The sequence below is a fragment of the Cnephaeus nilssonii genome, assembly GCF_951640355.1.
Source record: "Cnephaeus nilssonii genome assembly, chromosome: 8".
NCBI lineage: Eukaryota > Metazoa > Chordata > Mammalia > Chiroptera > Vespertilionidae > Cnephaeus > Cnephaeus nilssonii.
In genome coordinates, this window is record NC_137079.1 from 1,566,537 (window position 1) to 1,592,764 (window position 26,228).

General features: G+C 57.0%; 1 protein-coding gene across 1 annotated transcript in view; it reads left to right on the forward strand.

Moving 5' to 3' along the window:
* Positions 1–26,228, forward strand: part of CSMD1 (CUB and Sushi multiple domains 1) — a gene marked incomplete at its 5' end in the record, with an annotated part of 729,782 nt that overhangs the window by 478,827 nt on the left and 224,727 nt on the right. The window contains one exon of the mRNA XM_079779355.1: positions 12,701–12,822. Coding sequence (XP_079635481.1) covers positions 12,701–12,822 — 122 coding nt within the window. The remainder of the gene's footprint in view (positions 1–12,700; positions 12,823–26,228) is intronic.

Here is a 26,228-nt window from a genome sequence, read left to right on the forward strand (position 1 = left end):
TTAAAGAGGGCACATTCTGCCAGCCAGCATGGCTCAGTGGTTGAGCATTGACCTGTGAACCAGGAGGTCATGGTTCAGTTCCCGGTCAGGGCACATGCCTGGGTGACAGGCTCAATCCCCCAGTGCAAAGCATGCAGGCGGCAGCCGATCAATGATTCTCTCATCATTGATGTTCCTATCTCTCTCTCTCTCTTCCTTCCTCTCTCTGAAATGAATACAAATATATATTTTAACAATTTAAAAAATAAAGAATGCACATTCTAACCTGGCTGGGAGTTGTATGGGACCTGGGAGCTCACCTGGAAATGCAGTCCATCCTCCCCATCCGGGAGCTGCCTGTGATCATGGAAAGATGAGCAACGTGTTGCAGAGACCAGAGCCGCCAGCCCTTTGAAGACCCCCAGTCTTTGCATACCCACAGGCCTTTGCAAATCCCCAGCCCCCATTACCTATGAACTGCCCATTTGGCACACCCTTCTGCCTACTTCCCAGGTAACCTTTGTCCTTCTCCCCGACGTTAGCAGCTGGCTTATGGGGGGAGGGGGGCGGGGGCAGAGCAGATATGTGTGGGTGACCTGCTGCTCTCCCTGCTGCCGGCAGGACTGGAATGAACGCTCATATAGGATCCAGCCCTGTTCCTGCTGAGTCCGCTCAACTAGCGACAGGCAGCCGGACCCTTGGCTGTCGGTTACACTTGTGGCGTTGTACGTGTAGAGCACAGAGCTGGAATTTACCCAAGGCGCCGAGGGCAGAGTGTGGCATGGCGTGGCGTGGCGTGGCAGCTGGCGGTTTCCCGGGCAGGCGATCTCGTGAGGAAGCACTCCTCTCCAGTCAGACAACTGTGCCTGGCTGTGCCCCGCGGCCTGTGGCCCTGACCCGCTTTGTGGGCGGCGTCATCCTCAGTGTGACGTCACTGGCTTTTGGAGGAGCGGCAGGAAGTGTATGTTCCCGCCCAGGGGAGGCGATAGACAATGTTCCCAGCCATTAATGAGGACGGAGCCTCAGGTATGATGGTTCCCCTAAGGAAAATAACGCGCTTTTATTTCTTCACGCGCTCCTTGCTGTTCTACTCCAGGAGCATCTGTCACAGCTTTAACAGGCCCGGCTAGACAAAGCTCATAATTCTCCCAGGTCCTCAGTGGCTGCAGCGCACAAAGGAAGGCGTGGAGGGGCGCTCCCTGACCCGTATCTGATTCCTGAGCCCATAGCTCTTCCCTCCCGGCCCTGATCTCATCGCACACGCAGGCCCGTCTCAGGATCTGCTGCGTCAGACGCGGCCGTGGCACGGAGCCCTCAAGCTCCTGCGTCCAGGCCTCAGGCACGCCCCCCCACACTCCGCCTCGGCCCCCCACTCCCGCTCAGAGGGGCAATGAGAAGAGGCTGTCTCCTCCACCCACCCAGCCTCCGTGTCCCCCTGGGTCCCAGTTTCCTGGAGAAAAGCTCCCCCACGGGCCTCTGGTGGGTGGCTCGCTTGGCTTGGGGTCCCGTGAAAGGCTCATGGCTACTCCGCCCCCCACGTCCGTCTTCAGACCCAAAAGCAGAGGGTCAGCTGTTCTGCCCCGTGTCCTCTGCCGGGAGGCCCCTTCGTGTTCATGCTCAGCGTGTGTCCGCTCACTTTCTGCATGAAGAGCAGTCATCGCTGGAAGCTGTTCTTAAGAAGCATTCGAGTGGAAGATGCGGGTCTCAGACCACGCACCGCCCCAGAGCTCGCTGTGCGGGACTGTGACAAAGGGCGCTACGCTGTGAGGACAGGGTTGGTTCCGTGCCTTTGGATAATAAAACATTAGACACAGCGATGGGATGGGAACAGACACCCTAACGTCTCTGCAAGAGGACAGTTTGAGGAACTCCTTGGAATTAGGGAAATCAGGCACACAAAGCCGAGCCCGAGAGACACGTCAGCCCCGCGGGAAAGCTGCTCTCCTACGAGGCAGGTCCGAGCCGGGCGGTGGCAGGCAGGACGGGAGCTCCGTGTCAGAGAGGAGGCTGTCCCCACCACGCCGCCCTCCCCATGCCGGGCCCTCACTGTGGCCCCAGGTGGTGTCTGCACCCCAGGCAGGAGGGCGAGGAGGTGAGAAGAAGCGGCTGAGGCTGAGCAGGTGTGTCTTCAGCCGCGTCTCTGGAAACCTCCCCTGCACGTGTGCTCCGTCCCATTCCCATGGCTCCATCCCATTCCCATGGGCTCCATCCCATTCCCATGGCTCCGTCCCATTCCCATGGCTCCATCCCATTCCCATGGCTCCGTCCCATTCCCATGGCTCCGTCCCATTCCCATGGCTCCGTCCCATTCCTATGGCTCCGTCCCATTCCTATGGCTCCGTCCCATTCCCATGGGCTCCATCCCATTCCCATGGCTCCGTCCCATTCCTATGGCTCCGTCCCATTTCATCCCATTCCCATGGCTCCGTCCCATTCCCATGGCTCCGTCCCATTCCCATGGCTCCGTCCCATTTCATCCCATTCCCATGGCTCCATCCCATTCCCATGGCTCCGTCCCATTCCTATGGCTCCGTCCCATTTCATCCCATTCCCATGGCTCCATCCCATTCCCATGGCTCCGTCCCATTCCCATGGCTCCGTCCCATTCCCATGGCTCCGTCCCATTCCTATGGCTCCGTCCCATTCCCATGGCTCCGTCCCATTCCTATGGCTCCGTCCCATTCCCATGGGCTCCATCCCATTCCCATGGCTCCGTCCCATTCCCATGGCTCCGTCCCATTCCTATGGCTCCATCCCATTCCCATGGCTCCATCCCATTCCCATGGCTCCGTCCCATTCCCATGGCTCCGTCCCATTCCTATGGCTCCGTCCCATTCCCATGGGCTCCATCCCATTCCCATGGCTCCGTCCCATTCCCATGGGCTCCATCCCATTCCCATGGCTCCGTCCCATTCCTATGGCTCCGTCCCATTCCCATGGGCTCCATCCCATTCCCATGGCTCCGTCCCATTCCCATGGGCTCCGTCCCATTCCCATGGCTCCGTCCCATTCCTATGGCTCCGTCCCATTCCCATGGCTCCGTCCCATTCCTATGGCTCCGTCCCATTCCCATGGGCTCCATCCCATTCCCATGGCTCCGTCCCATTCCTATGGCTCTGTCCCATTCCCATGGGCTCCATCCCATTCCCATGGCTCCGTCCCATTCCTATGGCTCCGTCCCATTCCCATGGGCTCCGTCCCATTCCCATGGCTCCGTCCCATTCCCATGGCTCCGTCCCATTCCCATGGGCTCCATCCCATTCCCATGGCTCCGTCCCATTCCCATGGCTCCGTCCCATTCCCATGGGCTCCGTCCCATTCCCATGGCTCCGTCCCATTCCCATGGCTCCGTCCCATTCCCATGGCTCCATCCCATTCCCATGGCTCCGTCCCATTCCCATGGGCTCCATCCCATTCCCATGGCTCCGTCCCATTCCCATGGCTCCGTCCCATTCCCATGGCTCCATCCCATTCCCATGGGCTCATCCCATTCCCATGGTTCCGTCCCATTCCCATGGCTCCATCCCATTCCCATGGCTCCGTCCCATTCCCATGGCTCCGTCCCATTCCCATGGCTCCGGCCCATTCCCATGGCTCCATCCCATTCCCATGGCTCCATCCCATTCCCATGGCTCCGTCCCATTCCCATGGTTCCGTCCCATTCCCATGGCTCCGTCCCATTCCCATGGCTCCGGCCCATTCCCATGGCTCCATCCCATTCCCATGGCTCCATCCCATTCCCATGGCTCCGGCCCATTCCCATGGCTCCATCCCATTCCCATGGCTCCATCCCATTCCCATGGTTCCGTCCCATTCCCATGGCTCCGTCCCATTCCCATGGGCTGAAATCCAGTCCGATGGTTGTTACCTTTCTGTGAGACTTAGAATATTTACTGTGGATGGTTTAGGAGGCAGTGAGCAATCCTATTCCTTTTTTTAATGTTGATTTTATTGATGTCAGAGAGGAAGGGAGAGGGCGAGATAGAAACATCAATGAGGAGAGAGAATCACTGATGTTTCTCTCTCTCCCTCTCCTTTCCTCTTTGAAATAAATACTTTTTTAAAAAAGCAACAGGTGAAGTGAATCTTTTTATTTATGTATTTATTTATTTTGGAAGTGAATCCTAACAGCCTGTTTTATTTAACCAATACTCCAAAACAGCATCCTGTTGGCATGGAGTCGATAGCAGTCTAAGGAGACGTCTCCTAGTCTCCGTGTCACAGTGTGGTGCGCAGCCAGCGAGCACGCCACGCTCGGAGCAGGTCTCAGCTCAGAGCACCTCGTGTCCCCGCTGGGCGGTGCCTCATGTCCCCCGCTGGGTGGTCTCCTTGTGTCCCACTGGGCGGTGGCCTCGGAGAGCTCAGCCCACGCTCCTGGTTCTCTTCCTGAGCTGCAGAGCAGGCAGCACCCTGCGGGTGTGAAGGGAAGAGAGGGCTCAGGGGCTCCTGGCCCGCTCCCTGGCTTCCCAGCCCCCTGCTTCCCTGCTCCCTCGCGTCCCTGCTGGCCACTCTCTCTGCGGACACGCTTTCATCCGTTGGGACCGTTCGTTTTCCAGGGGGCAGCATTGAGGAACCTGAGCTCCGATCCTTCCTCCTTTTCTGGCCCTCTGCTGCCCTTGCTGTGCTGGCTGCCTCATGGACTAGAGAGGAGCGTTCCTCACTCTTCCTCTAAGAACATCCCTGGTCTCCCCCCGCCCCTCCCCCTGAGATCTGTCCGTCTGCCCCATGCCCCTGTGTCTCTGGTCCTGTTTTGTTAGTTGGTTTATTATGTTCATCAGATTCCACTTATAAGTGAAATCGTGAGATAACTGTTTTCCTCTGATGGGCTTATTTCACTCAGCATAACACTTCGCAGGATAACTTTTACTTTAATTCCAGTGAATTTGGGGGGAAAATTCTGTTGCTGTTTGTGGACTCCTAAGGTTTACTTCAAGTCCCCTGGGAAAAAAGCACCTTCCTCTTTATTTTGATTAAGTTTTTGGAAATGATGAAGCTATTATTTTAACTACTTTCAACCCAGTGACATAAAATTCCCTGGAAACTCGGGTTCACTCGGTGCCAATCGCGTTCCCAGCACCTGCCCAGGCCTCTGTGGCTCGTTCTCCTCTCACCCAGCCCACGTTCCCCAAAGTCCATGTGGCGCCCCCCGCAGCCTTCATCAGCTCTCGTCCCAAACCCCTCCCTGCCCCCCATCTCCCGAGGTCACCCCCCTCCAGATGCTCAGAACCCCTGTGCCTTCTGGGAATGTCCTCCTGACCTCCAATGCTCAGGCATAGCCTGTCCATCGCCCGAGGACGCGGGAACTGGGCTTCGTTCTCTCTGCGTATCTCAGTGCTCAGCACCGCGCCCATCGCCAGCCTTGGGCGCCCGTTCCTCTGATGGGCCGGCGAAGGTCCTGGGTTGTGAGCTCACCGCCTTGCCTACACCCTTCCCTGCAGTCCTCGCGGCGATCACCGGGGAAGGTGTGCCGAGCATAGGAACCGAAAGAAAGGAGGAGCTTAAAACAACACAGTTAGGATGAGACGCCCGGCACTGCCTACGGCTGCCCGGGAGCCCGGGTGTGATTACGGGAAGCAAGCTCATACCTCTGAGACAAGCTCGCTCCTTCGGGGTGAGGATGTGGACATGGACATGAGTTCTGTGGTTGATGAAAACACTTCCTTCTAGAAGCACACAAGGAATAGAGGATGCAATTTACTTATGAATGTTCTTGAGAAAAGCTTCAGATGTGAGTCTGGGTATCCTATTCATTTAAATGTAGTCAGTTGGGATATAACTTATTTAATTAAGCAGCTATGACAGAGCAGCCAGGATTCCTGGAAGTGAATTCACATAAACAGATAAATTATTGCTCCATCTTACACAAGAGAAATGAGGGGACACAGAGGTGATTTGTACTTAATATGTGCATATCGATTACATAGAGAAACGGCATACACTGGCGTTCACAATCACTCATTTTCCCCTTTACACGCCCCCTCTTGATTGATTATGTTTCCCATTATCATTTTGTGAATTCTCATTTTATTTTAAAACAGAGACGATATAAGTAAGACTTCAGCTCACCAATGAGCACCCTGCCCCAGGGGTAATGTTAGCTGAACATGAGGTCACAGTTATTCCCAGAGACCATTCATCACGCATTATGGAGCATTTCTGTATGCCTCACTTCAGATGAGGCATTATAAATTCCCAACGAGGTCTGGAGAAGGGAAGAGGCCTACAGTCACTTAAGTATAACATGTGCAACATGCACTTACGTACTCCCTGTGTTGGACTGTTTTGAAATCTTGCTATAAAACTTGAGTGGCACTGGTACACTGTAGTCAATTATGTCGGTCAGTTTAAGGCTTTGGTGGCCATGGAAACCGTGCTTGGTATGAAGCTACACTTGGGGAAGAAGCCCCCGTCCCTGAGGCCCCCCTGGAGCTGCCTGGTCATTCTCAGGGCAGCTCGGCCCCAGGAGGCCTGAGCAGTGACACAGCCTGCTTCTGGGTGGAGGGAGGGAGCGAGGAGCCAGCAGAGGGTCCAGCGGTGGGGAGAGACGGCCAGGGATAAAGCCTCAGCGTCTGCCTTCCATGTTGGGTCTGGGTATCCTACAGCGATGCCTCATGGACCCCCAGAACATGCTCTCGTACTCAGTGGCAGCACAGGGCAGCTGGCAACGCAACACAGCTGTGGTTTGCAGATAAATCGAAACCAAGCATCCTCCTCCTGTAGAAGGGTTAGAGCAGTGGTTCTCAACCTTTCTAATGCCGCGACCCTTTAATACAGTTCCTCATGTTGTGGAGACCCCCAACCATAAAATTATTTTCATTGCTACTTCATAACTGTAATTTTGCTACTGTTAATGAATCCTAATGTAAATATCTGTGTTTTCCGATGGTCTTAGGCTCTACAGCAGCGTTCTCAACCTGTGGGTCTCGAACCACAGGTTGAGAACCTCTAGCAGGGTCGCCTAAGACCATCGGAAAACACAGATATTTACATTAGGATTCATTAACAGTAGCAAAATTACAGTTATGAAGTAGCAACGGAAATAATTTTATGGTTGGGGGTCTCCACAACACGAGGAACTGTATTAAAGGGTCGCGGCATTAGAAAGGTTGAGAACCACTGGGTTAGACCAGTGGTCGGCAAACTCATTAGTCAACAGAGCCAAATATCAACAGTACAACAATTGAAATTTCTTTTGAGAGCCGAAAACCGACTTCTGCGCATGGGCCACGAAGTTTCAATCGCACTTTACATGCACGCCTGCACGTGGTATTTTGTGGAAGAGCCACACTCAAGGGGCCAAAGAGCCGCATGTGGCTCGCGAGCCGCAGTTTGCCGGCCACTGGGTTAGCGGTATGGCCCAGATTCCCTCCCCATCACTCCCTCTGCCTGTGTCAGACCGGCTTCTCCTTCACCTCAGTCATGGGCCAGGATCTTAGGGCAGAGACACCCCGATATCCCTCCTGCTGCTGAGGGACCCACACACTCACTGCGTGCGTTTTCCAAGAGCTCTGGGCCCGGGTCCTCTCTCCCCTCTATGGCTGTTCTGGGTTCTTCTCTAGCTCTTCTTCTTCCCAAACATGGAATCTGTGAGGAATGTAACACCCAGTGGACACGAGAAAGTGAGCCTCCAGTGCTTGATGCCGATGGAGTGGATGATGTGGGTGTGAGAGGAAGCACCGTGGCTTCGCTCCTCTCTCTCCACTTGGAAATCCAGAGAACGTGCCGTTTAATAGAACCTCCCTGCCCTGGGACCGCAGAGGAGAAAGGACCCGGGGGAGTGCCCTGCAGGAGGTGAGCGGTTAATGGGCACCAGGACTTAAACCGCCATGGGGATGTGGGTAATTGCTCATGGAAATCCAGTCCTGGCAACTCCACGGACATGGGTGTTTGTAAAGACTGCATGTGAATGCTTGAACTCCGAGTAGCTGCCAGAGGAAATCTGGGTGTCCTCTGTGGAGAGTAGGGAATCCTTGATACGAGACAGTGTTACCTAGTGGGTGGGTGCTGGGGAGATGATGGAGAAGCAGGCGGGGAGATGATGGAGAAGCAGGCGGGGAGGTGGTGGAGAAGCAGGCGGGGAGATGATGGAGAAGCAGGCGGGGAGGTGATGGAGAAGCAGGCGGGGAGATGATGGAGAAGCAGGCGGGGAGATGATGGAGAAGCAGGCGGGGAGGTGGTGGAGAAGCAGGCGGGGAGGTGATGGAGAAGCAGGTGGGGAGGTGATGGAGAAGCAGGCGGGGAGATGATGGAGAAGCAGGCGGGGAGATTATGGAGAAGCAGGCGGGGAGGTGATGGAGAAGCAGGCGGGGAGGTGATGGAGAAGCAGGCGGGGAGGTGGTGGAGAAGCAGGCGGGGAGGTGATGGAGAAGCAGGTGGGGAGATGATGGAGAAGCAGGCGGGGAGATGATGGAGAAGCAGGCGGGGAGATGATGGAGAAGCAGGCGGGGAGGAGGTGGAGAAGCAGGCGGGGAGGAGGTGGAGAAGCAGGCGGGGAGGAGGTGGAGAAGCAGGCGGGGAGATGATGGAGAAGCAGGCGGGGAGATGATGGAGAAGCAGGCGGGGAGGTGATGGAGAAGCAGGCGGGGAGGTGATGGAGAAGCAGGTGGGGAGATGATGGAGAATCAGGTGGGGAGGTGATGGAGAAGCAGGCGGGGAGGTGGTGGAGAAGCAGGCGGGGAGATGATGTAGAAGCAGGCGGGGAGATGATGGAGAAGCAGGCGGGGAGATGATGGAGAAGCAGGCGGGGAGATGATGGAGAAGCAGGCGGGGAGATGATGGAGAAGCAGGCGGGGAGATGATGGAGAAGCAGGCGGGGAGATGATGGAGAAGCAGGCGGGGAGGTGGTGGAGAAGCAGGCGGGAGGTGGTGGAGAAGCAGGCAGGGAGGTGGTGGAGAAGCAGGCGGGAGGTGGTGGAGAAGCAGGCGGGGAGATGATGGAGAAGCAGGCGGGGAGATGGTGGAGAAGCAGGCGGGAGGTGGTGGAGAAGCAGGCGGGGAGATGATGGAGAAGCAGGCGGGGAGATGGTGGAGAAGCAGGCGGGAGGTGGTGGAGAAGCAGGCGGGGAGGTGGTGGAGAAGCAGGGGATGGGTTAGAAGGCAGAGACCCAGAGAAGGATGAGCTGAAATTTCTGACTCTTGCTAAGAAATGGCTTAAATTAAACACCTGTGGTTAGATCACATCATTTGAAGCTGTTTCGCCTGTTCAAAAAGGGCAAGAATTTATGCGGGAAACTACCCGATGTCAGATGGTTCTCATTGCTGAGGTTATACAAGCTCACACAGCAGGAAGACATTCACAGAGTTCCCATCCGCTGATCATTTCAACAGCTTGATTACAAATCTCAGCAAAAAGAGTTAAAATGTGTTAACTCCGTGGTCGGCAAACTGCGGCTCGCGAGCCACATGCGGCTCTTTGGCCCCTTGAGTGTGGCTCTTCCACAAAATACCACGGCCTGGGCGAGTCTATTTTGAAGAAGTGGCGTTAGATGAAGTTTAAGTTTAAAAAAATTTGGCTCTCAAAAGAAATTTCCATTGTTGTACTGTTGATATTTGGCTCTGTTGACTAATGAGTTTGCCGACCACTGTGTTAACTTATTAGAAAAGTGTATTGCAGGCGTCCTCAAATTACGGCCCGCGGGCCACATGTGGGTGTTTTTGCCGTTTTGTTCTTTTACTTCAAAATAAGATATGTGCAGTGTCATAGGAATGTGTTCATAGTTTTTTTTTGAACTATAGTCTGGCCCTCCAATGGTCTGAGGGACAGTGAACTGGCCCCCTGTTTAAAAAGTTTGAGGACCCCTGGTGTATTGTAAAGGTAGAGGCCCGTTTAGAAGAAAGAAAAAAAGTTCTTCTGAGGATTGTGTTGGGGATTAACCCTCAGAAGGGCCAGGATCCACGATCCGCTTTATGTGGAGCACAGCGTTATGTGCCCATAAAGGGGGGAGACGGGCGGCTCCCCATCAATATTTAGCGAACAGCTGTCACTGACAATCCTGTTCCCCTGAGCGGCGGCTCGGAGGGGTTTCCGAGAGCCGGGAACCGGTTTCACAGGCCAGGCTGGAGGTCAGCGTCACAGCCGCCAGAGGACTGGCACTGAAGGGTCAGGAGCGGTAGCGTCTGTCCCTGGCTACCAGTGACGGGAGGGTTGGCACAGACGGTGCGTGGGAAGGTAACCAATTTGTTCCCGGCTGCACACGTTCCTCAGAGGACTGGCTCCCCAGGTTTGAGACACTTACAATGGCACTTAGGTAAGATCAAGTCAAAGCTAAGTCAACAAATACATTGTGAGTAAAACGACATGATGCTTAACACCAGCCATTCAGGATGAGGCGTGACACAGTATGAACGTGTGATACAGAGGTTTTGTACCTCACATCGTACGGATGGAATCCTTTCTCCTCAGAGTTTCTAGTGAATGCGGCTGGCGCTCTAGTGCTGCAGGAAGACTTCACATCTGTGTCCGCTGTCCGCTCGCGGACCGCTGAGAAGGTGTTTCTAAAAGCAGCCCCGTCAGCGAGTGACCTGTGCGCGCGTACGAGGCGTCCCGTTCACGTGCGGTCCTGTCGCGTGACCTTGTGAGCGATGGCCCACCTACTGCGTTTGGAAAACCAGATTCGCCTTTAGTTAAGAAATGCTTGGCTGGAAAGCCACTGCCGATATTGCTGTTTTAAAGCTTGGTGCACAGGTTTTGGTTCATCGGGGTATAGTGGGGGCATTTTTAGGGAATTGTGTTCATGGTAGGTAGGTATCCATCCGGCCACTGAAAAGCTGTCTGAGCGATCTCACATGTTTACGCGTCGACAGCTGTAGGCCTGGGCATGACGGTGGGCAATCTCACATGTTTACACATCAACAGCTGTAGGCCTGAGTATGACGGTGAGCGATCTCACATGTTTACGCGTCGACAGCTGTAGGCCTGAGCATGACGGTGAGCGATCTCACATGTTTACGCGTCGACAGCTGTAGGCCTGAGCATGATGGTGAGTGATCTCACATGTTTACGCGTCGACAGCTGTAGGCCTGAGCATGATGGTGAGTGATCTCACATGTTTATGCGTCCACAGCTGTAGGCCTGGGCATGACGGTGGGCGATCTCACATGTTTATGCATCGACAGCTGTAGGCCTGGGCATGACGGTGGGCGATCTCACATGTTTATGCGTCCACAGCTGTAGGCCTGGGCATGACGGTGGGCAATCTCGTATGTTTACGCGTCGACAGCTGTAGGCCTGGGCATGACGGTGATGATGGCCAGGAGGGCGCTGTCTCCGAGGGCACGGGATTCACGCTCACAGAACAACAGGCCTGCGGGCGAGCGGTCACGGACGGAGAGGAGGGGTCTGAGGGGCAGGCAGCGTTTCTGCTCTTTCTGTGTCGATGTAAATGGAAAGGAGAAATGGCTTCCCGGGGGCAGTGAGCAGCAGCTCGAGGGCAGGGTTTCTCCAGACCCCTCCCCATATGGCCCTCGGAACCCGGAATCCTGTTCTGTTTTGTTTTGTGTGTTTTTTAAAATCAGTATTTCTTTATTGATTTTAGAGAAGGGAGAGGGGGAGAAAGAGAAGCATTAATGATGAGAGAGAACATCGATCGGCTGCCTCCTGCACGCCCCACACCAGGGACTGAGCAGCCACCGGGCATGTGTCTTGACCGGGAATCGAACCGTGACCTCCTGGTTCATAGGTCGATGCTCAACCACTGAGCCACGCCGGCCAGGCCCTGGTGATGGTTCAGTCAGTTTGCTTGATGGATTTTAGGGAAATGAAGCCGACCTCCTCTCGGGTGAGTTCTCACTTGTGAAATGTGTTTCTTACTTTCTCAAACCAAGTTTAAGTGATCAATGTTGAAACGGGTTCAGGCTGACATTTAATTTCCTATTATCATCTATTGGTTGGAAAGGAAAACACCTCCTTCCTACAGAGGAGGTCAGGTGAAGTGTTTTTATCTTCCAAACGTCTCAAATATTGGGTTCCAACAGTCCTCTGATTTGCTGGGTCTTTCCACTTGAAGGTATTTTTTTCCTCTAGAGCTACTGTTTCTTTTTTAAGAATATGTATATTTTTTTATTGATTTAAGTGAGAGGAAGGGAAAGGGAGAGAGATAGAAACACCAATGATGAGAATCATTGGTTGGCTGCCTTCTGCATGCCCCCTACTGAGGATCGAGCCCATAACTCAGGCATGTGCCCTGACCAGGAATTGAACCGTGACCTCCTGGTTCAACCACTGAGCCACACCAGCCGGGCTGGAGCCACGATTTCCATTTTCTTCCTTTAAACTCGGACATATTGTTGAAGCTCCTGTGTGCACCGGCTGTCAAGGAATCTAAGGCCTGAGGGAGACATCGCAGGCCCCGCCCCCAGTGCAGTGGGAGGGACGAAGCTGGCGGCCGGGTGCTTATCCGGGCCGTGTGGTGCGTGGTTTGGTTGAGAAGGTGACTCTGGTCCTGCGTCTCCCTGCACCGTGCCGTCCACTCTACCGTACGCACCCGAGGGCCACCCGATGCACACACAACCGTCCGCGAGTCAGAATGGGCTCGGGATGGGCTCATTGAGGTGACATTGTCCACGGCGCTGCCATCAGCTGGGCCGTCCTGCGGGGGTAGAGGCTGGGCACAGGGACTGGAAGAGAGAGTTTCAGTTTCATGTGGCGGCTGCAAACGGGGGTCCTGAGTGTGAGCGGCACCCGTTTGCCAGCGAGCTCATGCTCTGCTCTGTGTGTTTGCAGCTCGGACGTGCGGGTCCAACCTGCGGGGACCCAGTGGCACCATCACCTCGCCCAACTACCCGGTGCAGTACGAGGACAACGCCCATTGTGTGTGGGTCATCACCGCCTCGGACCCCGACAAGGTAAGGCCCGCGCCTCTGCGGCGGGCACAGCGGCACACGGGCTGGGCCGACGGCCTCCGACGGACAGCCTGGCGCTGCCCCGCGCCCTTCCCTTTGGCGGTAGGAGCTGACCAGCGAGTGCTGGGCTGTGTGTCCACCCACCCTCATGGGCTGGGAGCCCGCCTACAACTCCCCTGCGGAGGGGACGTCCCTGCGGTCGCCCTCCTGGTGTGGTTGGCGTGTCCTGTTGTCTCTTCCAGCCTCACCGAGAGGTGGACGGGCAGCGGTGCGTTATTTCGGTGCACGACGTAGAATGTGGCATGTGTATGACGTAGGATGTGGCATGTGTATGACGTAGGATGTGATGTGCACGGCGTAGGCTGTGACATGTGCACAGATTCTGAGACGATCGCCACCTGCATGCAGTGAGCATGCGTCGCTCCCATGGTCACGGCTTTCCCTGTGCTGAGAACTTTAATATCGACTCTCAGCAGCGTTCCAGCGCGTCCCTGAAGCAGTCCAAGGCCAGGCCGCCTGGCGGGAGGAGGGGTGAGGGGGCGTGTTCTGGGAGGCTCTGCAGACCCCCAGCAGGACGGAGCCACGGCCGCTGGGGGCCTCGGGGACCTCGGGGACGTCGGGGGCCTGTGCAGCGAAGGAGCTCTAAGCGAGGCCCTGCCATGGGCCCTGCTAAGACCGGCACAGACCTGGCTGAGGAGCCTCCCCATGGCCTTCGTGTGGAGAAGGACTGGAATGTTCCTCGGTGGCCTTTCGGGAGGCTGGGGGGCAGAGACTGAAATCTGGACGACACCCACGTGGGAGTGCGGAGCCTGGGCGACAGCGTGAAGGCCCCGAGAAGGACAAAGGTCGCGGGCATCTGGCAGCGGGGGTGGGGGGCAGGACAGGTGAGCGCCGGGCGGGGAATGAGGGCGGCACCACGCGGCCCGGCCCTGGCAGGCGCCTGGTGCAGAGATGGGGGGCGGGAGCTGAGCCTCCCGAGGACAAGGGGGGCTCCGGCCTCCGGGCCCGGAACAGCTGCGTCCCTGCGCCCTGAGGAGGAGCCCCTGCCCGCAGTCCAGATCGCTCCCGTTGGAACAGCGGCTTCAAACCCCCGCCTCGCGCCTGGGGAAGGACGGCAGAGCCCGATGTGGACGGGAGAGATGTTGTGTCTGGTTCGAGGCGGGAGGAGAGTAGATCCAGCCGATAATGGGGAGGTGAATCCGGAACTCGCGGGCGTCTCAGCGGCCGAATCCTGGGGTGCGAGCTGAGTGAGGGCCCTGCCCACGGCCCCCTCTCGGGCAGCGGGGTGGGGGGCATCCTGGCCCCTCCGTGACGGTCGTGGTGATCTCGCCGACGCAGGTGCCTGGGAGGCTTGAAAACGTGAGCTCCCGTGTGGAGACGGGGCGTGGACGGCCGTTCCACAGGCAAAGCCGCGGCTCAGGCTGGATCCGCAGGGATTTGTCAGTCACCTCCGCCGTTTCCAAAACGCATGTAAATGCAGGCGACCAATGGTCTCCCACACACAGACACGCCTGCCTCTCTGAGGCCTGCTTCTCTCCTCCGCACACTCACAGAGGAAGCATCTCTGTCCATAGCGACCTCGGAGGCCCCACTGTCCACCCCCCACCTGACCGCAGACGCTGGGCCCCAGCCGGGCAGCTGCCGGCCCACCACCGCACGGCCGTCCCCGCATCCAGGACGGAACCAGACCTGCACTCTCAGGCCCAGGAGGCCTCGCCCGCACTCCTTCTCCCCTCACCCTGAGGAGACCCTGCGAGCATGGAGAAGTGGGTTCCTCAGCTGGGCGCAAATCCGTTAAAACTCGCCGCGTACGCTCTCTGACCTCCTGAGGCCGTTTGTAAGCCTGACCCGCTGCCACGTGACAGAGAAGACCATGAACTCGTGCCTCTGGGCTCCGGCATGTCTCTCCTCTCAGTTTAGACGTTTCCCTGTTCTCTCGTCTCCTGTCTACTTACCTGATTTTCGCAGAGATTCCTACGCATGCCGTGGAGTCTAAACACGCGGCTGGGACCACGCGGAGGCCCAGAGGCCGCGCTGCGCTGCGCGGGGGCCGGGGGCCGTGGCTTCGCCGATCCCGGGGAGTCCCCAGATGCTCGGCCTCTCAGCTGGGCAGATGCCCGCAGGGCGGCGCAGCCACTGCCTGAGCACGGTCAGGCCTCAGCTGACTCTGGAGACGCTCCAATACGGGGTTTCTCCATCAAACGCGCGGCGAGGAGGGGCGTCACGTGCTGGGCGTCCAGGAGGGCAACAGCCCCTGAGCTCCCGGACAGTGCCTCCCGCTGGAGCGCGAGCGGAGCGTCCTGGAGGAGCAGGGGCTGGCGGGTGGGGGGGGACCCCTCGCTGGTGTGTTGTTGGGCTTGGTGAACCCTCAGAATAAGGTAGAATAGAGGAGGCCGCCTGCCGAGCCAGGGAGAGGGGAGGTCAGAGCTCCTCAGGGAGGCCCGCCCACTCACCATGCGTGTCCCTCTGTCCGCCCTCTCACCATGCGTGTCCCTCTGTCCGCCCGCTCACCATGCGTGTCCCTCTGTCCGCCCTCTCACCATGCGTGTCCCTCTGTCCGCTCTCTCACCATGCGTGTCCCTCTGTCCGCCCGCTCACCATGTGAGTCCCTCTGTCCGCCCGCTCACCATGTGAGTCCCTCTGTCCGCCCTCTCACCATGCGTGTCCCTCTGTCCGCCCTCTCACCATGCGTGTCCCTCTGTCCGCCCTCTCACCATGCGTGTCCCTCTGTCCGCCCGCTCACCATGTGTGTCCCTCTATCTGCACGCTCACCATGCGTGTCCCTCTGTCTGTCTGCTTTCTCTCCCGGTTGTCACTTAACCGAGCAGCGTGCCGTTTATGCCAAGTATGAACGTGAACTTGCTCAGACCCGCTAACCGCCGTGGGGCGCGCCAAGGGTCTCGTAGTGACGCTGTGACCGCATGTAATGCTGTGCCGTGTGAAGTGAGGAGGGACGCCAGCAGCCCTGTCATTACACAGATGTCTCCTGGTACATGTGCATACAAGGCGGAGTACGTGGGTATGGGAGTATTTACTGTGCATGACACAGAACATGCGTAGTGACATACGCATGTTATGTCGCTCCCTGCTCCGTGGGCAGGAAGTTACAAACAAAACCGTTCCCCCGAAGACCAGGCTGGGGGGGAAGTGGGTTCGTGCCACCCCGGGCGGGAGAGCGCCGATAAACATGAGCACAGGCCAAGTCAGTAAACAGCCAGCGTTTATTCGCGTGTTTCTTATAAGCACCTCCGGCCGCCGTCCCTCTTCCTCGGGTAAAGCTGCTGCCGGGTCGGACCCGCGCCTGAGAGGCACACGGGGCTGTGAGCTGCCGACGGCGGGAAGCGGGAGCCAATGCCAGCGCGTCCCTGGGCTTCCTCGGAGGGCGGGCACCTGCTGGAGGGGCTCCCGGACTCAGGGCTTTGTTTATGGATGTGTGTGTGCACGTGTGTGTACATGTGTGCACGTGTGTGTGCACATTCATGTTTCAAACATATTCTGTGGTGACACCTAGCTTTAATTTGAGCTCCGGAGAGTGGTCTTCTGCGTTGAGTTCCTAGATGACGTAAAGCAGTCGCCTTAAACCCTGGCCCCCAGGCTCCGGTAACGGAACCCACATCAGGCGGCTTCCCCACGCAGACCTGTGTTTCTCAGAGCCCTGGAGGCTGGAGGCACAGGCGGGGCCCGGGGGTGTCACCGACTTTCGGATCAGGGGCAGGAGTCTGTCCTCTGCCGAGGGCCATGTGAGTATGTATAACGGCATTCGAGGGCCATGTGAATATTTATGACGGCATTTGAGGGCCATCGAGATTGTCCACTTGGAAATGAGCCGCTCGTCCGGTCGGACCTTTCACTAACTCACTACGCCACGGGCCAGAGGCTCCCCGTGCTAGACTGTGCACGTGGCGTGGGGACATTGCTGGCCGGGGCGATGGGGATCTTCCTGGGGCCAAACCGGAGGCATTGCAGCATTTCCGGTGCCTCCTCACGTTCTTTGTGGAGCAAGGAGGGGGGGGCGGGTGCTGGGGTGGCCGTGGGGAGAGCCCCTGAGGGGACAGAGGCCAGGGGCGGGGTGGCTGGGACCTGCTGAGGGTGCAGAGGTCACCTCATAGGGTGCGGGTGGGAGTCCTCTCCACCCCTCGCACCAGCTGCGTGGGCAGGCAAACAGCTGACCGCGTGGAGCCCCGGGGTTGCCATGGAGTTGCCGCTCTCACCCCCAGACTGTGCAGAGAGCCTAAATCAGTGCAGCGCCTGGGCACCCGCTGACCCGCCCCCCCCCCCCGCCCTTTGTCCTTGTTATGAAATGACCCTTAACGTGGCGTGACCCACCGGAGCCCTGGAGGCCAGGGGGTGGCTTTCCGTTTGAGGTCGGTGGGAGTGGGCGGCCCTGTGGGTGCCGGGGAAGGAGCGCAGGAGGCGAGCCGGGCCCAGGAGGTCCCTCTGCCCACCGTGCGGCCGGAGCGGAGGGCGCTCGCCACAGCAGGAGCGCGGGGCTGCAGGGTAGAGATGGGGGCTGATGGGACCCGATCAGGACAGGAGCTCGGGTTCTGAGAGAAGGAACTGGCCGGAGAGACGGCAAGGCCAGGCAGACACCGCAGCGCGTGGGCTCACTGCCCCGTTCCCCTGGCGGGTCCCTCAGCAGCGAAAGAAAGAGGAGCAGAGCCGCTGTCACTGTGATGCTTGCCAGAGAATTCAGCTAATCAGGTCTCTTCGGGAGAAGGAGCGATTACCTTTTCAAATTATGAAATTATTCAGCGGAGTTTTTACATAATTTTAAGTAACAGATTCATCGAGACCCAGAAAGGCACTCATTTGCATTGAGATGATGCTGGAGGAAGGCAGAACTAAACGGTATGGAAAACAGCTCAAGATGCTCAGGTGGAATTGGGGTGGTGATGGTTCCACGGGTTTTATTTACACGAGGAGACGACGGATGCTGCGAAGCAGGCGTGGGACAAGCTACAGCCCTGGGCGAGCGTCCTTGGCGGGGGATCCCTGACGCTGAGCAGCCCAGGGACCAGGGTGGTCTGTTTACCCGCACTCACTCTTTTCTTAAAAAATATCTGTACTGATGTCAGAGAGGAAGGAAGAGGGAGAGAGAGAAACATCCATGATGAGAGAGAATCACGGATCAGCTGCCTCCTGCACGCCCCACACTGGGGATGGAGCCCGCAACCCGGGCATGTGCCCTGACCGGGAATGGAACCGTGACCTCCTGGTTCATAGGTCGACGCTCAGCCACGGAGCCACGCAGGCCGGGCCCGCATCACTCTTGTCACCTGTCGCTGGACGCCCTGCAGCAAGTGGGCTCCAGGCCAGTCTCCTGCGTGTGAGCTGCCCCCCGGGTTCCGGGCCGTGCTCGCTCCTCCACGTGATCGATGGACTAGTCGTCTGTCACCTCCGTATACTCACCCTCTGTGCCAGCCCGGCCCTGTTCGCGGCGCAGGTGGGCCACTTCCCGTGAACGGCGTCTGGCTCTGGGACGGGCTCGGCTCAGGTCTGTGCTCGTCCTTCCCTGTGCCCCCCCTTCGGCCTCAGCGCATCCGTGTGTCTCCTTCCCACTGACCGGGTTCCCACAGGACCCGCTGACCCCCGACTTCCTAAATCAAAGGAGCTCATGTTATCACCTCTTCCTGCTGCTCCCCAGGGGAGGAAGAGAGAGTCAGGCCCACGTTTTATATTTGCTTGCAATTTGAGCTAAAACCTGAATCACACGCACACACATGCACACACTCACACACATGCACGCTCGTGCGTGCACACACATGCACACACGCATGAACACACATGCATGCTCGTGCACACACACACATGCACGCACATACACTGCAGACAGCATTTTCAGGACAGGTCTGCATGCAGTAGACAGTGAGGACATAGGGAGCCATGGCTGAGACTAGAGGAGACCCCAGCACCCACCTACTCCCTGTGAGTGACGGGCCGGGGGCGGGGCTTCGGGATGAAGTGGGCGGGGCCAGGAGCCAGGGGCAGGCTCTCAGAGAAGCCTCAGGTTTACTGATGGGGCTTTTCAATAAAAGGGCCTTTGTGGGGGACACTGCCATCACATGCGGGAGCACCTTCGGCATCGGGGATGGAATGAATGGCTGTTAAGCTCTTCTCTGTGCAAGTCTCCGTCCTGAACATCTGAGTCCCCGTCTGTGGGATGGAGGGCGGAGTGTGAGGCCCGTACTTGCTAGGGAATGAGAGTCATATCGTTCTAGATCACTGTGGGGCAGAGAGCGCAGGGCCAGCACTAAGACGCGCTTTAAAGATAAACCGCTACCTCCCAGCCAGCCATCCCACAAATCTACCTGGTATTTGGGACCTAAAAATGGCCAAAGCCCGTGTGCTCTGCGTTCCCAGATCAACAGGGCCCTTTCTCAGCAGCGTCTCCTGCAGGGAGCCCGGAGTCCCTGTCGCCATCGGCTGGGCTGTGGCCGCTACTCTGCAGGCATTGGCTGTTGTGTTTCTGACTCTGCCCTTGGACCCACCAGTGAGCAAACCGCATTTCACTGTGCGGCCTGTGGCCGCCCTTCTGCCCATCGGAGGGAGGCGGACTTGTGGGCTTGGAAGTCTGTGCCCAAGGCCTGGCCCTGTCTCTGGGACACCCCTGACGTGGGAAGTGAGCTGGCAGCGGGCAGCAGTGCCCGCAGGCCCGGGAGGAGCCAGGAGCCAAGCAGACGTGCCCCTGGGGTTCCCTGTGGTCAGAGGGGAGCCGGTGTCTGACCCTGAACAAGCCCCCGGAGGCAGTGGGCCATCAGCCGCCCCTTCCTGTGACAGCTGCTGACAAGGGGGACGTGCCGTTGTGGGGTGCCACTCGCAGGGGACTCCCCGGCGCCCCTCGCTGTTTCTGGGGCTCCGCGGGCCTCAGTGAGGTGATCTGGATGTTTCTGTTTGTAATACGCATTTGTTTTGTTGTTGAGAAAAAGGCCGCTGTTTCCTTTGACACGTTTCGCTAAAGGACTGAGCCAATTATGTCTCCTCCCAGGACCACTTCTGAACCCTGACATGACAAACAAAGGGCCCCTAATTAAACGTCTCGTGTTCAGCATATCCATGTAGGGCACTCGTGATTCTGAAGAGTTCCCATGTCGGAGCCTTGGGTACCGCCAGGGGCTGATGTAACACGTGTGGGCGTGGAGTAACAGACTAAATCATTCAGAGCCCACGTGTGTGGCCCACGCGCCTATCCTACTCGGCTTGTCCTTGGTCAGGGTCAAAAGCGCCCGTTTCAACGTTCTCCATTTAACCCTGGAAAAGCAGCATCCGGGCACCTCTCTGCTTCATGAAGGCAGTTCTCATCCCACATCGGACTGACTGGCTCTGCAGATGCAGTGCGATCGAAATGTCCAACGGCCGCCCGGCCGGCGTGGCTCAGTGGTCGAGTGTCGACCTATGAACCAGGAGGTCACAGTTTGATTCCCGGTCAAGGACACAGGCCCGGGTTTCAGGCTTGATCCCCAGTAAGGGGCGTGCAGGAGGCAGCCGGTCAATGATTCTCTCTCATCATTGATGTTTCTCTCTCTCTCTCCCTCTCCCTCTCTGAAATCAATAAAAACATATTTTAAAAAATAAAATGTCCAACTATAATACTTCATGGAAAAAGGTCTGACAACTCAAGGTGCGAGTCTTACAAACACGTATCTCTATATATGCATATGTATGTAGATAATAACTAAATGATGGAAATGGAGAGAAAATTCAAAATATGATTGGCACGCTTTAAAAGCTCACATTTGAATTAAATGTTATCAGAAGCAAATGCATATATACATACACACATATTTTAAATTTATATGTAAACCAGGTTTATCTTGATGTGGGATTAAAGAAAATGAGCCACGATTTTGTAAAATCTCCCCTGAAGCAAGCTTTCAATGAGTTCCTTCAGATGCGGCATTTTCTAACTGGAGCCCAGGTCTCCGAGCTAAGTCCCTGGGCTCCGGCATCTGCCACCCGCCTGCGCCCCGAGCTCCCTCCGCCCCACCCCACCCAGCCTCAGGGGAGAGGGCAGGGCGCCTCCGGGCTGTGACCTTCCCGAACCTGCCAGCTGCCCCCTGGCTACCCCTCCAGGAGGGCATGGAGCCTCCATGGGGCTCCTACTGAGAACCTTACCAAGTCCTCAGGCTACTGCCCCAACCGGTGCTCCTGCTGTTACCCAGCCCCGTCAGGAACGCTCTCTCCTGCCCCTTCCCCCTCTCTCCTGCCCCTTCCCCCTCTCTCCTGCCCCTTCCCCCTCTCTCCTGCCCCCTCCCCCTCTCTCCTGCCCCTTCCCCCTCTCTCCTGCCCCTTCCCCCTCTCTCCTGCCCCTTCCCCCTCTCTCCTGCCCCTTCCCCCTCTCTCCTGCCCCTTCCTGTCCCCATCAGGCACCAGAAGCAGGTCCTCCCTGTGCTGGGCCCTGGCGGGACTGGCTCACCAGCCGCCTCTGCGAAGAGGAGAGAGACCGGTAGCCCTGCCTTCCCCAAGGCCGGCAGTTCTGAAACATGCAGCATGGGTCTCCCAACCTTCCAGTTTCCTCTTCCGTTCAATAGCCTCCAATAGTCCCCCCCGAGCCGGTGTGGCTCAGCGGATAGAGCCGGCCTGCAGACTGAGGGTCCCGGCTTCGAGTCTGGTCAGGGCACATGCCCAGGCTGGGGGCTGGATCCCCAGTGGGGGGCGTGCAGGAGGCAGCCTACATGATTCCCTCTCCTCATTGATGTTTCTATCCCCCTCCCTCTCCCTTCCTCTCTGAGATCAATAAAAACTTATTTAAAAACATTTATATATATTCTCTCCGGGGGCCTGCGGACCCGAGGGAGCAGCGGCTCACGGGGTGCGGGCTGCTCAGGGGGTCCCTGCGGGTCTGTCCTCTCACGCTCTCTGTCCAGGCTCCCCAGTCCACACGCTTCCTCACCTGCCCGTGGGGCACGAAGGTGGCGTTCTTGTCACCGTGGCCAAACGCTTGTGGGGAAACAGTGTGGTGGCAGCACCGGCAAGTTGTTAACCGGAGAGGCGGGCGGGTCCCCGAGGTGGGCGACGCCGGGCACCATCTGCCGACGCCAACGCGGGTTCCGTAGAGAGAGACTTGTTTCCAGACTTGAACGCACACCACACAGCCCCCTCGGCCTTCGCTGACAGCAGCAGAGTTTCTGGAAATCACCCCCGTTCCCATTGGGCACTGAGCTCTGTTGCCAAGGAGCTCGATGGAGACGCTGCAGTCTGATTGGCTGTGGAAATGGTGCCCGTGCCCGGCCGGTGCGCTCAGTGGTTGGAGCGTCGGCCGCGCACGGAAGGGCTGTGGTTTCCATTCCCGGTCAAGGGCACTTACCTGGGCTGCGGGCTCCTGCTCCGCCCCCATCAGGGCATGTGCGTGCGGGAGGCCACGCACCTCGATGTTTCTCTCTGTCCCCCTCGCTCTTCCACGCTCTAAAAACCAGTGGGGAAATGTCCGGGTGAGGATTAGCGACAGCAGAAAGGATGGCCCGTGGGCACCTCACCTGCCTCAGCGAGCAGACTCGTCACCTGGCACAACGCACACGGGGCGGCACCTGTCACAGCAGCCGCGAGGGGGGAGGGGGGAGGGTGCAGGCCTCTGTAAAGCGAGCACTTTGTCTTAATCTCTGACCGCGAGGCGGGGCTTTCTACAAGGTGAGCCATTTGGCGGCATGTTAAGGAGAGTAAATGAGAAGATACGGCACTGGAGCATCTGTTAAGGTAGATCTCACTCTGGCCGGGCTGGCTCAGTGGATAGAGCGTCGACCTGCGACTAAAGGGTCCCGGGTTCGGTTCTGGTCCAGGGCACATACCTCGGTGCCGGCTCCTCCCCGGCCCGGGCCCTGGTCGTGGCACGTGCAGGAGGCAGCCAATCAGTATGTTTCTCTCACGTCAATGTTTGTGTCTATCTTTCCCTCTCTCTTCCACTCTCCCTAAGAATCAATGGGAAAATCTCCTCGGTGAGGGTTAACAAAAAAAAAAAGAAGAAGAAAAGAGGTAGATCTCATGTTAAATTGTCTTAATGCAAAAAAAAAAAAAAATGGACACGAGGAACTGTTGCACGTGATGATGCTCATCACCGTGATTGTGGGCTGGTCTCCTGCACGTGCATCTGAGCAGAGTCCCCCCATTGTGCACGTCAATTACGTGCCAGTTACGTGCGGGTTTTCTGTGACAACTCTACCTCAGTAAAGCTGGAGAAAAAAAGAAATTTGAAAACATAATGAACACCTGAGGACGGTCCCTGACACATCCTAGTTGGTTCATAAGGTGTGAATATCAGAATTCAGGTCATTCAGAATTAGGATTGAAGTTCCTAATAACAGAACTCCACAGGAATTCCCACAGGAAGCAAGTGACGGGTGCTGACTGCCGAGGATGCCAGGTGAAATGGTGTGTGCGCATGTGAGAGGACGGGGAGAGGCCAAACCTCTCCCTTCAAGAGGGGGTGAGGTCACCCCTGAAAACACGCCTCGTGCGTTGTAAGGCGGTTCAGGAGGCGGCACCAGCGAGACGCTAAAGGTCACAAAACTCCGAGGACCTCATCTGCTGTCGCCAATGAGCACGCTGCCTCGTGTGTAAGTTACACGGGGAGACGGTGGTTAACATTCAGAGTTTGATATCCCGAAACACCGGACAAAGGCATTTTTCTCAAGATTCAACATCCTTTGCTTCAGTTCATTCAGCTGATTTCCAGGTGTGAATGCTGAGGAGCGGGCATACAGTCCACAGACCACGGAACCCAGCAGGGCCCACCCAGGGAGACAGGAGCTCACACTTTGGGGCCCCAGAGTTTGTAGGGGGGGAGGGGGGATATGCGTGGTGGCGAGGGGGTGCGCACAGGAAAGACGAGGACACAGGTCCAAGTCCAGGAATAATTCTCGGGAACCCGAGAGGCGGCCTCTCTCCCAATGCAACTGCGTCTGAGTTAGACACCCAGAGAGCTGCTGGCCTGCTGGTGGCCCAGCTCCCGCCTGGCGGGAAGAGCCTCCTGCTGGCTCGGGAAGGTGGAGGCGGTGGGTATCTCCGGCTGCTGCCTGTTATCAGGTACATGCTGTGCCCATTCTTCTGGTTGGCAGGGACGACGCTAACGTGGCAGGAGACAGTGCACACAGGTGACTCAGGAGGGAGAGCGAGCCCGCTCCTGCCATTGGCCAGGCTGCGTGATAGGCAGGAGGGACAGGAAATAAGAGAAACATCACCAATGCCTGGAGTGGGTGGAGGCTAGAGGGCAGGTAGTAGGGCATGGGAGGAGGGTCCCAGGGCCCCGGGGCTCGCGGGGACACGCTCGCGCGGGGGCCACCTCCTGCGTGGAAATGGTCCCGGAAGGCGTCTGAGTCGCCAAGTGAACATCGGACGGAGGAATCCGGACGTAGCCTGTCTTCCTGCTGTAAAACTCCCAGCATGGAACTTGGCCTCTCCGCTCCTTCAGGGGGACATTACCCCGGGCTCCCTCGTCTCTGCGCCGAGCCGGCCGCGTAAACTTGTAATGGACGGAGGAGCCGCCAGCTGTTCACGTCCAAGTTTCACAGAACCCTTCCCCTGAGCACGTATGTTACCCAGGGAACGGAATGGAGCCCAAGGCAGCTGTGAAACGAGGTGCGTGACGAAACCCCGCATGAGAAGGCGTGGAGAGAACGCAGCAGGCGTGACACTTGGACGTGGCTGATCGCTGACTAAAACAGTCAACGGACGGCCTGTCAGCTGCTGCTTTCCACGCACACTCGGGTCTCAGACGAGGCGGCCTCAGTCCTGCTCCCCCGGAGCTGAGGACGGGGTGAGGCCAGGAGGCAGACCAGGCGGAGAAATGCAGGCACCTCTCGGAAAGGAGGAGGGGGGTGAGGGAAGAGGAGGAGGAGGAGGAGGGTCACCTCAGACCCGCGGCTTTCGCCCAGCTCTGTGCCCCCCACCCCATGCACACACCACGTGGAGCACAGAGGCCGGCCTGCCACCAGGAGGCCTGGGAACCCCGTGCTGTGATGGCAGTCCCAGCTGGCCATGCGGCTCAGTGACCGTGTCGCCTTCTAAAATGTCTCTTGAAATCACTTGTCTGCTCTTGAAATCACTCAATGTAACAAGAGCAAATTCTACCGCTCCCTAGGTGCTCATGGACCATGCTCCAGGATAGACCATCTGTTAGGCCACAAAACAATTCTTAAAGAATTTAGAAAGCTTGACATCACGCAAAGTCTCTTTCTCAATCACAATGGGAGGAGACGTAAAATAAATAAGGGAAGTAAAACTTGAAGATGCACAAATATGTGGCTATTAAACAACACACTTATAAACAACCCATCAGTAAAGAAGAAATCACAAGGGAGCTAGAAAATAGCTTGAGACGACTGTAAATGGAAACACACCAGAACGTTTGGGGTGCAGCAAAAGCAGTGCTAAGAGGGAAATTCATAGCTATAAGCACTCCCTTTAGAAGGCCTCAAATCAACAATGTAACATTGCATCTTCAGGAACAGAAAAAAACGAGGACCAACTAAACCCAAAGCAAACAGATGCAGGCGGCTTATATAATTGAGAGCTGAGATAAGTAAAATGGGAAATAGGAAATAATAGAAAAAGATCAGTGTAACCAGCGATGGTTCTTAGAAAAGATCAATAGAATTAACAAACACCTAGTGAGATGGAAGATGACAAGTGTATGTCTGGAATTCAGTATTCAAAACATATGATTGCCCCGTTCTTCTCATTGGCATGGACAACGTTAAAATGCCAGGAGAAAATGGCCAGAGAAGATGTAGGCCACGTCATTGTTAGGTGCACATGTGTCCTACACACCCTTGCAAACACCCTGCTGTGACTAAAGGCCTTGATTTTCACACGCAATGTGCTCCCCTCCCCGTCCACCACGGCAGACCTCTGAAAACACGCCTCGTGCGTTGTAAGGCGGTTCAGGAGGCAGCACCAGCGAGACGCTAAAGGTCACAAAACTCCGAGAACCTCATCGTCGCCAATGAGCACGCTGCCTCGTGTGTAAGTTACACGGGGAGACAGTGGTTAAAATTCAGAGTTTGAGATCCTGAAACACTGGATGAAGGCATTTTTCTCAAGATTCAATATCCTTTGAAAACAAGCCCCCGCCCATGGGAGCTGTCACTCACAGATCATCGAGGCTGGGTCACCCCAAGGGGAGGCTCGGGTGGGAGGAGGAGAGGACACGGGGATCCGCTGTGCAGGATTCATTTCCAGCGTGTGGGTAAAGCCACAACACGGTTTCCAGGTGTTTATAAGTAGAACCCCCTGAGCAGCTGGCCCTTCCCTCCCATCCCAGCTCCGCGCTCTGAACTCGTGAGCAGAGTCGGAGGCGGTGTGTTCTCGGCCAGTGCTGCTCACCGGCACGAGGTGGCGGGAATCCCGTGGAAGTACCTGAGCGTGAGATAGCCCATTTCTTCCTCTCACCCGGACGGTGATATTTTGTACGAATTCCT